The 11613-nt window shown below is 51.2% G+C and overlaps 1 protein-coding gene across 1 annotated transcript; it reads right to left on the minus strand.

The window, feature by feature from the left end:
* Window positions 1–720: 720 nt before the first annotated feature.
* On the minus strand, window positions 721–4551 carry LOC123603697 (keratin, type I cuticular Ha1). Its single transcript, XM_045488848.1, has 7 exons — window positions 4078–4551; window positions 3788–3870; window positions 3282–3438; window positions 2347–2508; window positions 2127–2252; window positions 1782–2002; window positions 721–1137 (listed from the first exon to the last, which is right to left on the minus strand). The coding sequence occupies exons 1-7, from the start codon at window positions 4423–4425 to the stop codon at window positions 1005–1007; spliced, it is 1230 nt and encodes a 409-aa protein (XP_045344804.1). The 5' UTR covers window positions 4426–4551; the 3' UTR covers window positions 721–1004.
* Window positions 4552–11613: the final 7062 nt, after the last annotated feature.

Raw genomic sequence — 11613 nt, forward strand, 5'->3', positions numbered from 1 at the left:
CTCTCTCTCTCTCTCTCTCTCTCTCTCTAAAAAATGAATAAATGTTTTTTTAAAATGTCTTTCTCCGTATGTCTCTCCCTTCCCCACCATCCAGGGTGTGTACAGGGTAAGTATTCCACAGGTGCTGGATTGAGAAAGGCAGAAGTCTCAGATGAAGAGTGAGGAGGTCTCTAAGCCCCAGAGCTGGGAGGGGAAGTGAGCTGCTGGACCCAGGCTGATAATGACCCACCTATGCAGGAGGGGCATGTCCTGAACACGGCAGGCAGGCAGGCCAGAGCATTCCTTTGCTGCGTGTCCCTGAGGCTGCTTGGAACGCTCCAGCCACCAGCCCCCAGATCATACAGCACTGGACCTGAAACCTCCTGCTGAGAAAAGATGAACTTTCCAGAGCCTCTTTCTAGCCCCACTCCTGCCTCTGCACTTCGGATTTAGATGCAATCAGCTCTGGGAGACATCCGGGTCTCGAGAGGAGAGTGGGGAACATCCAAGAATGGTCAGGGGGAGGTGGGGACCACGTCATGGCAGCTGCCCTGCCCTCCCTCCTGCCAGTCTGCCTCACCCAGGCGTCCAGGGCGCCGGGCCAGCAGTCTGCCCGCCAGGCAGAGAACTGCTCTGGTATCCAAGAGTCAGGCCATTATGTAGCCTGACTTTCAAGTGGCTTTTTATAGAGTGCTCAAGTGATGGGCGCGGTGAAACAAATGAATACCAATGAGAAAGGTGTCTGCTTTGCCAGGGAAATCAAGTTTATTAGCAGGTTACAAGGGAAGGCCCTGGCACTTGCGAGGATTCTCTGGGCGAGTGAAGAAAGAACACACCTCCATGAAGGAAAGGGTGGGCAAGGAATGGTCTGCAGTAGGTGGGGTGAGTTTCGTGGCTGCCTTACTGGGGCAGCTCCAGCCACGCAAACTGTGTTTTCTGCCCTTTTTTCTCGAATGAACCAGTGCTAGGTCAAAGCTCTGGAGCCGTGGGCCCGGCCTCCTTGCTCCTCTGGTAGCCCCTGGGCTCTAGCGCATGAAGGAGTTGCAGGGCCCACAGCGTGGGCGGGGGACGCAGGGCGTGCAGGGGGCGCAGGAATTAGAGACGCAGGAGCCGGCGGATCCGCACGCATTTGTTGTGGCACAAGGGTTGCAGGGCAGCCTGGAGAAGAAGAACCATGTGGAAAGGTGAATTGAGGGGGGCTCGTGGTACACACAAGAGAGACCCCAAGAGTGGAATTGCCTGTGGGATTTGGCCTGACCTATAACAGAGAAGGCCACAAGCTTCCCTGCTGCAAAGCTCCCTATCAGACCCCTCCTGGTCTTCCCACCATACAGTGCCCGAAGCGCTAGACAGAAACTCCAGAATCTTTGACTCCCCACACTGTCCATTCCTAGCTAGCGATCTTGGGAAAGTCACCTTAGCTTCTCTTCACCTACAGAATGGGGAGAATCCTGATCCAACCTGCTTGGCGGCAACTGCAAGGTCAGATAAGGCAGTGTATGCAAATGCTCCCTCTGCGCAATGCGGTCTTGTAACGAGTGAGCAATCGCATAGATCTCATATCTGTGTGATCACAGAAGAATGCAAAGAATTGGCTGTACAATTTCAGTGTGTGCCTCAAACAGTTAGTGCTTCCCTGTATTTTGAATGATGGCCATATTGTGTTTTCTGAGTTCTGTTTGATCATGCCTGGGGTGGAGGTATGATTTCCTTTTGAAAGTGTGTGTTCTTTGCCCGGAGTCAAATGAGAACCATGCTCCTGTGAGCATGGCTTCATCGGATCCCTCCAGCTGGCCACTCACTTGCAATCCTCGCTCTCCAGCAGGCCCCGGTACGTGTTGATCTCGCACTCCAGCCGGGCCCGCACGTCCAGCAGCACCTGGTACTCCTGGTTCTGCCGCTCCAGGTCACTCCGGATCTCGGCCAGCTGGGACTCCACGTTGCTGATCAGGCACTGCACCTGGGCCAGTTGGGAGCTGTAGCGCGCCTCGGTCTCCGTCAACGTGTTCTCCAGGGAGTCCCTCTGTGTGGGGAACATACGGAATGTCACAGAGCCGCTTCTCAGGGGGCGACTCCGTGGGATTCCAGAGAAGTCACGGGCTTCACCAGGTGAGGAGAGGGTGGGCAGCACCCCGAGCAACACCCACCAGGTTGTGCTGGGCCTGCAGCTCGATCTCCAGGGCGTTGACCGTGCGTCTCAGCTCGATGATCTCCGCCTGATAGGACTGCAGCTGCTCCGAGCTGGACACCACCTGCTTGTTCAGCTCCTCGGTCTGAAACAGCACAGGGGACGAGACAGGGTGAGACCCTGCCTCAAGGGCCGCGAGGGGCCAAGGGGCCCGGGCGGCCGCGTGCCGAGATGCCCACCTGGGTGGTGAACCATTCCTCCACGTCCCTGCGGTTGGTCTCCACCAGGGCCTCATATTGGCTCCTGGTCTCGTTGAGCACGCGGTTCAGGTCCACGGTGGGGGCCGCGTCCACCTCCACGTTGAGGCGGTCTCCGATCTGGCAGCGCAGGGTGTTGACTTCCTGTGGATGCAGAAAAGGCAAGAGTGACTCTCCTCAATGAAGAATGGACTTTGCTTGTTGAAGCCCCGTTAGTCTATTTCCTTGGGAAAGAGACCTTGAGTGGAGCAGTCTGTGACAGCTCAAGGCAAGGTGCTCTGTGCTCCATGTGGAACAGCTCCCTCCTCACAGGGCTGTGCCTTGTACTTGGATTCAAAAAGAATTCCCAAGGATTTGCTCAGATGCCACCAAAAGATGGACTAATGCCTAACTTTCCCAGTTTCCAGATTGTTTGCATAAGACTTCATAATGCAAAGAATTGGCCATACAATTTCAGATCGTAGAGCAAACAATTCTGGCCAGCAAATAAGATGATGGCGTGACCCCCTCCGGGAGAGAAAAGGAGGAGCCTTGGCTCATTTTTCACCAAGGCTTTGGAAGAGTGGAGGCTCAGATTCACCGGCTTGACTTGGTGACCTCTGGGGAGAGAAATGACTTTGCACAGCATGAATAAAGCAATGCTGAGACTCTTTCTGCAACTCAGCGACCAATCACAAGCCGATGGGGGAGCACTGGGAAATTCCCATGATGCACCAGTTTTGAGTGAAAGTACATCTTCTCTGGGAACATGGAGAGGTTTCATCTCTCCATTTTTTCACACATCATGAAGTTTTGGTGTCTTTAAAGGAAAATTATAAAGTCAGCCTCAACGTCGTGTTCTGCATTCTGCCACCCCAGATCACCCAAGTCAACCTGAGGCTGAACCAGGTTTCTTCATTTCTCATTTCCAGTCTCACCTCCTCGTGGTTCTTCTTGAGGCTCAGCAGCTCCTCCTTCAGGGACTCCACCTGGGCCTCCAGGTCAGCCTTGCACAGAGTCAGCTCGTCCAGAATCCTGCGCAGGCCGTTGATGTCCGACTCCACCAGCTGCCGCAAGCCCAGCTCCGTCTCGTACCTGCACGAGGACAAGGTCAGAGCAGTGACCAGCAAGCATTCAAGACTCACAGGAATGATCTTTGATAACCCCATTCGCTTAGTCTTCCCACTTTCTGCAATGAGTAGACCCAGGAGACAGAGGGTTCTGGAGGCTCAGTCCAGAACAAATATAGATCCAAAAATAAGCAGATTGATCTGAGTCCTCATCTATTTTTGTGATTCCTTTGCGTGATTCCCCTCAATCTCTGTAGAATGTCTCACCACCCATGGATAGGAACTGCTGCTCGGTAAAGCCATGGAAATCCCTTTCCTTTAACCAGAGGTTAAACAAAAGGGGTGGACACCAGTGTGAATTCTGAACAACTTACTTGGTTCTGAAATCATCTGCGGCCAGCTTGGCATTGTCAATCTGCACCACCAACCTTGCGTTCTCAGACTTGGTGCACAGGACCTGGAGAATGAGAGGCCGCTTAGTGAGGACTGAAAATAAGTATGAAACCAGCAACTTCTTTAAAATGGCTTCGAAAGCTATTTCAAAGATAAAGGGGGAAGCAAGAATCACGGTCACGTAGAAGCAAGAGACAGACACACTGCTCTACTACAGACCGAGAATCACAGCAAACTCCTCTTGCTCAGAGATAACAGCGAAAACCTTCACCTTCTGCTGGAGCTCCTCGATGGTCCGGAAGTAGGACTGGTAGCTGGGGCACACGAAGGGCTCCTGCTGCTGGCACCGTTCCCGGATCCTGGTCTCCAGCTCCGCGTTCTCCCGCTCCAGCTGGCGCACCTTCTCCAGGTAGCTGGCCAGGCGGTCGTTCAGGAACTGCATGGTCTCCTTCTCGTTGCCATTGAAGGAGCCCTCGCAGAACCAGCCGCAGTTGCCCACGTTGGCGGGGATGTTGCAGGCCCCGGGCAGGGTACAGGTGTGGCAGCTGGGGGGCACGCAGGGCCGGGAGGAGCAGGTGGAGCGAAAGCTCAGGTTGGGAAGGCAGCAGTTGTAAGGCATGGTGCTGGAGGGAGCAAGGCACCTGGCTGAACACAGAGTCCAAGTTCTCCAGGGAGCTTGTAGATTTCCTTCCTCTGGGAAGCACTTATATTCCCTCCGCAGAGGGTGTGGACGTGGTATGTAATGTCTTTTTTCTTTCTATGTCTTCACTGGTTTTCAAATGCCCTTCCCTCAGTCAGTCTGTTATTTGCCTTCCTCAGAAGAGTCCCTTATCCCATAAAATTCTTTACTTGGGCTTCTTGCTAAGTCAGGACTCCTCTTCAGGAGGTATACCCATAAAGTCAGAGTTTTGTGGTAGATCTTGAAAGAGGCCACACAGTGTGGTGCGGGTATCTGCCCTTGTTAATAGGGAGTTGGTCCATCCAATGACATTCCTCTGTCTTGTGTGATCCTGTAAACCCATATTCAGACTCATTTCCTGGCCCACCTGGCGTTTCTAGGGAGGGACTGGGATTGAGTCAAAGCAGAAGTTGCAGTGAACTCCCTTTCTATCTGCTTTCAGAGAAGAATTCTTCTATGCCGCAGCATCCCAAGCCTTGGAAGCCTTGGGGTGGATAAGGACTGAGTCCGGTCATGGCTGAAAAGAATGGGCAGCTTTTTGGGGAATGCCTCCTATATATCATGTGCAGAGACTGTAGAGGAATTTTTAAAGGAAGAGGCTCTGACAATTAGCTTAAGAACAGGGAAGGCTCTGGAGGAAGAGATCATTTGGAAGGAGGGCTGAGAGACCCATATACGTGTATTTAAACTACCCAGAAAAAGCATCTCAGGCAGATGTGGACAGGAAAAAGGCATTTCTTATGACACCTTACCATCGAAATGTCCATTGTATTAGACTAAGGTGAGCAGATAATCGAGAAAGTCAAGAGATCACCCGAAGGAGCCTCCTCAAGCATGAAAACTTTGAAGTTCATCTTAAAACCTCATGTGACTAGGCCTTATATTCCATCGTATACCTATGTGGGCTTTAACATTAAAAACAAACAAACAAACAGTTTTACAATTTCCAGTTAAACTTTCTAAGGTTTGGCCCCATCCTCTGAGCAAAATCAACATACACCCATCCTGTCCTGGGCTCCCATCTCCGGCCTTACTGGGTTACACGCAATCTGGTTTGAGAACCAAGCATTAAAAGGTACCAAGGAGGGCTCCGTGGTGGTGTAATTGAGTCCAAAGACTTGGGCACCAAGACAGAAACTGCTCAGGCATAGAAGAAGGAGAAGATTTGGCAAAGCAAGTTTGGAGTCATGCAGGGTTGATTTGGGAGCTGAGGGAAGGCACCAGAAGGTCTGAGGAAGGGGGCGGCCAAAGTTCTGACTATATAAAGGTTGCGTAATTATAGGCACCATGGGGGTACCACCCGCATCTTGGGTAGCAGCATCTCAACTTCCACTGTGGCTTTGGCTGCCAGCCAGAGTGGCAGTTTTATTGACAGGTTATTGGAGTCCTTCCCCCCAGCCAGCTTTCATGATGAGATTCATGTGGCATGGCGCTTGGGTCTCAGATAAAAGGTCCTTCATCTACCCCCTCCAAGGTCATTATTTCGCCGCTTATTATAATGCTATTCTGACGGAAAGTCCCACCACACTACAAAGAAGCCCCGGACTTATAATAAAACCAAAATTTCTTTGTTTTCCTCCAAGGCAATTAAAGGGGCAGAAATAGGTGGGTCCTGAGGCAGGCATTACAGAGACTTTCCAGAGGCAGGACGCAAGTCTAGGTGTGAGGAGCTCCTTTCTCGCTTCGGCTGGGCTTGGGACAGATGGAAAGGCCTATCAATCAGACTGATGAACATTTACCCATAGGGCACAGCACAGGCCTCCTGCTTCCTGACTTTTGTCAGCCTGCTCCAGAGCCCTGGCTTTCCAGCCTGAAGCTGTTCCCCAATCCTGCCTCCCTCCCTATCCACGGAGACTTGCGCCTGAGCACAGACCAATGGCAGCACCTCTTCAAGCTTTTTGGTCGCATCCATTGATTGACCAGTGCAGCCTCATGGGGGCTTTAGTCCAAGAAGAGGGTTTAGCTTGTAAGTACGAGAAGATTCAAGAATTGGGTCGACAACAACAACAACAACAACAAAAACACCAAAACTAGAATTTGCATAGAGTGCCAAGAGATCAGAGGAATGGAAACTGAGAGCACGATGTCGACTAAGAGATAAGAACACACAGAAGAGGCAAGGAGAAAACCAGAAGAATCCTCGGAACCACACGGGCTCATGCTGCTCAGACAAAGCTAGCCCACCTTCCAGTGAGTGATCCCGGAGAGTACAAAGCTGAGAAGTAGCCGATGCAACCCAAATCTACGGTCAGAAGACTGGCCCACCCTGCCGAGTGTCCTGCATGATATAAATCGAGATGATTCAGGAAAGATCTACAGACACGGGGCCACAGCCTCTGAGGCCTCCAAAAACAGTGACATTTTCCAAGGTGCCCAGACCAGAGCATCACCTCCATGATGCAGTCTGAGATTTGTTTGTGGCTGAGAAATACAGTGTTGCCTATACCAGGCAGCATAAGGTCAAAAGGGGACAACGTTACCTGTTCCTGAATGAGTACGGAGTGTGGACAGGAGAAACGGAGATAGAAGCAGAGAAGATCATACCTGTACTGGCTTCGGGTCACGGCCAATCGGCAGCCACACAGGGACGCAGGAAAGTACAGGTTACAAGCGGAGATTCCTTTTTTCCCCTGCTGGTTGCCCCACAGGTGAAATGGCCGGGACCACAGATGGAGTGACAGGTGAGTGGACATAATGTTGCTGTCCCTTGTAAAGCTAGCCTCTGTCTTGCAGTGCTTTCAAAATATCAGTAGGCTTGGGTGAATTTGCTTTTTGAACTAGTGGGGAAAGGGGACGTGGGCGTTGTAAGGTCTTCAAGACCTCACACAGGTTGGGAGCAGACTTCGTGTACTGTCTTGATTTCCTAATTGAAATATCCGCAAATTGTATTCAAAGAGAAATTGAGTGGTCAAGGGACTATCAACCCCACTTTCTTTATTTAGATAAATTTTATTCAAAACATTTATCGCGCGGCTTCTCCGTGCTGGGCACGGGGCTACCTTGAAACAGAAGAATCATAGCTCTGGTAAAGGATTGTATTTTTGTGAGCAATTCAGGCTAATATGGGTCCCCCCAAAATATATCAAAAGCAACAAGAAAGTAAGGAGGTGAGATATTTAAGAGGTGTGAGATGGACGTATCTGGAAATATGTGTGTATTTAACGTAACTAAGAGACTGCATATACGACATCAAGGGCGGCTGTCATTTACTGAACATCTGCCAAGTGCCTGGCACAGCCCCAGAACTGAGGATGGGGACGCGGGGACAGTGGGGAGATGACACGGTACCGTCCTCTGTGAGCCCTCGGTCCTGCGGAGCGGACAGGCAGGCCCACAACGAACTTTAATGTAGGAGATATAATTGGGCCCTTCCCTCCAAGAGTTTCTTCCTTCTCCCTCCAGTTCTTCCCATACCTGTTCCTGCCTCAACCTCCGGTTGGGCCATTTGGACCATTTTCTGATTCTCTGCCCCAAGAGGAGGAATGAGGCCATTTCAGGTTATTTATCTGTATCCCGAAGGAGACTTGGTAGTGAGGCGACTCGGAAGTAGAATTCAAACAAGTGGCCTCAATCGAACCCTAATCCCTTTAAGACCCTTTCTTCCACTGGGCCTGGTCATTAGGGTTTTTTTGATATTTGGTTCTTGTTGCTTGGGAGACCACAGTTGAGTGGTGTGCCTGCCCCCACAGAGGCTCCATGATTTTGGGGTGAGTTTCCAAGCAGATGGAAGTGGTTTCCGAGGACACAGAAAGAAGAGAGGCAATGCTAAAGCAAGCAAGTGAAAGAGGAAGTGTCAAAGGGCCTGAGATTCGTGGAGGGAAATGGAGGTGACGTGTGAACCTACTGGTGAGCACAACACAAGTCTGCCACCCAGGGGACGAGAGGCATCTACTGCAGGGCACAGGCATCTCGGCGGCGGGGGGCCTTTGGGGGCCCGTGTGGATGACCGAGGCATGTGTTTGGGATGTCCGGCAACCAGGCAGGGATAAGGGAGAGGCAAGCAAGAGAGCTTTCGGTACAAAATCCAGCATAAAGGGGGAGCCTGGGCTGGAGAAGGCCCGGGGACAGCCGAAAGCCCAGAAGCACTCTGTCTGAAATGGGGTTGGGTGAGGACACTGCAGGATGGGAGTAAACACCAAGAAAATTCTCCCTGGGGAAACTCCCAGGTCCTGTAAGATCCCTGTGACCCACCTCACCCCAACATCAGACAGCGGGTCCGAACGGGCAGTTTTATGCAGATGTACCACTAGCAAAGCCCTTCGCAGTTGGGTGCAGGGCCAGGTGGTGGGCTTGAGTGAGAGACCACCTGGGAGACTCCTTGGCTCATTTCCCTCCCTAGCCCCAAACTTCTCTCCCTGCAAAATGGGGACTGTGGAGCCTGCTCTGCATCTCCCAGGAGTTTGGGGGATTTCAAATTGGACAGCCTGGGTGAAAGTGAGCTTTAATGGTGGCAAAGCAACAGACATACAAGCAAGTTTGCCTGTTTCTCTTCTCTTCTTCCCCAGTAGACAGAGTGTTTTTAGCAATGGCAGGGGGTGAGTTGACCTTCTTGAGTGATTCCCTGTCATTACAATCGCCAGGGTTCTCAGGCTATTTTGAAATGCGCTGCCCCTTTTATCTCTTGCACAGCCCTTTGTGACAGAAATTCTCAACAGTGGCTCCTCTAGCGTAAACACTCTCTCGTTTCCCTCAAGGAAAAGCAATCGAGACAATGGGGCGATTATGGTTCTGTCATCCTGCAGACACAACCCAACCAGAAACTTGGCTTCCGTGAAGCACAGGGGTTAGCAGCACAATTGCTGGAGGTAGACCGCTGGGATCTGAATCCTGGCTTCACCGCCTACCAGCTGTGTGACCCTGGGCATGTTACTTACCCTCTCGGAGCCATGGTTTGTCACTCCAAAATGGGGATTATATGAGTCTATATGCTTAAATGTATCTGTAACTTAGATCGGTGTGCGGCTCATGGAAAGAGCTGGATGAATGTGAGCTTCAGTGCCGATGGTGGTGATGATGGTGGTAACGAGGGACTGTTTGGTCTCCAGGGAAGCTCTTCACACTTCCCCAAGCATAGTGATCCCTCCACCCAGTATTTGTTCCCAGGAACCCAAACCACTTCACACACACATACACACCACATACGCACACACACCAACAATGTCTCATCAAAGCTCATCTTTTAATTATAAATGACAGGGATGTGAACTTAACAAACACAGGTCAATTACCTGGGGCATCACTGACTCATTTCATGTCACCTGACGAATCCCTCAACCACGCAGTCCCTCAATGACTCACCTCCTCTCCCTCTCCTTAAAAGGGAAGAACAATGCTTACCTACCCTGTCTTGATGCAGGAATAAGTGGGTTTATTTTGTTAGACAGCTTTGAACTTATTGGATGAAAGGAGCTATTTAAGTACAAAGGAAGTGGTGAAGGCATTTGGGCCAGGTGCTAAATTAAGACTTACCAAGACTGGTTTTTTTTCTTATTGGGACCTACCCTCAGAGATGTGTCACCTGTATGCTGTACAACTTGGGAGAAAGAGCAGAGGCCCAGTAGAGGGGAAGGGAGGAAAAGGTGTGACCACCTCTGACCCTTCCAGATTCCCTATGATGGAAGCCCTGATGCCTCCCAGGCAAATCAGTCCTGTCCACACAGACAGTGGCCAACAGGTAGGATTCTGGACTTGAGAGCAGTTGGAGGCACACCAACCAGCCCCTGGCTTAAGATCTCTCGGCCCTTGGGGCTTGGGACTGTGGTCCCTTCTGCACTGAGATGGGCTGGACTTTGTAAATTTCTCAACAGGCTACTCTGATGCAAATTGCTCAGGCAGCAGAGGGAAGATAAGAACCAGCTCCACTTTAACATCCATAATCTCACTGATGAATAAGACCTAGACCGCAGGAAGTCATAGAATTTGGGGCTAGAAGACCCTCTGCAACCATCTCATCCAGCCCCATCAGATACCTGAGTAACCTCTCAACGTCCCCACCAGGTGGCTGTGAGGGCCCTGCTTGAATGCCTCCAGTGATGGGGAGCTCACTGCTTCCCAACTTTGGTCTGCTCTGACACTGCTTTCTGGAGACACGCTGTTCCCGGCCATGGCTGCCTAAACATGGAGCTTCTGGTTCATGTGTCTACTGCCCAGAAGACCCAAGCCAGGCAGCTGCCCAAGGGCTTTCTGGTGGAACCAGTGGGGGAGCTTGGATGGGTCAGTTTGGCCTTTTCTCAACTGATAGCCTAACAGGCTCAGAAATTGCCATCATTTAACACATTCAGCATTTCACAGCATGGAGGGGAAAGTCACGATCTTGATCGGATGAAGCCTTCCTCACACATGGGCTCTATCAGGAGCCTGTGGCCAACTCCTCCTGGGATATATCTGGCCTGTAAGGGGCTCAGTCCCAAAATGAACCCCCTAACCCAGTGGTTCTCAAATTTGAGTACACATAGAATCATCTGGAAGGCTCAATAAACTGGACTGCTTATTCAGAAAGTCTGAGGTGGGGTCCAAAAATTTGCCTTTCCTAAAAGTCCCCAAGTAAACTGGGGGACTCTACTCTTAGATCCGCCACCCTAAATCCCCTCGTGTTTAATCTTTTTCCTTTCAAAGCTTTCAGAGTGCAGGGTTGGGGCCTAATTCAAAGAAACCAGAGTTCAAGTCTTGATTCAGCCACCCGCCGCTCCCCTCTTTGCAGGGTTTGTGTGGGACGCTGCATCCCAAGATCCATAAAGCCTCACCAAGGGCATGCTCCCCATGGGCATGTGAGCACAAAAGCTAACTTTAAATGGAGTCTTCTAGGGGGTCTGGGCAGAACCTCGAACTTGAGTTTTTCCTTTGCACAAGGACCAGAGGCTTCATCCTGACAAGAGGTGGAAGGCGAGGGGCGATATCTGTTGTGTGTATTTTAAAGCTCTGTGAATCAGGCTTTAGATACCCAGATACAGCTGGGTGTCTCTCAACTGTGCCATTCTGCTTGCAGTCCTGTTTTCAACTGCGGTCCTTGCTGGCTTTGCCATCTCCCAGAAGCCCTCTGGTGAGGGAGCCCCAGCCCCTGCTTCGATCAGCGGGCTCCAGGACACCTCTTGGCACAGCGTGGAGACCTTGGCCACAGGCCCTGGGCTC

This window comes from Leopardus geoffroyi, chromosome E1 (assembly GCF_018350155.1).
Source record: "Leopardus geoffroyi isolate Oge1 chromosome E1, O.geoffroyi_Oge1_pat1.0, whole genome shotgun sequence".
Lineage (NCBI taxonomy): Eukaryota > Metazoa > Chordata > Mammalia > Carnivora > Felidae > Leopardus > Leopardus geoffroyi.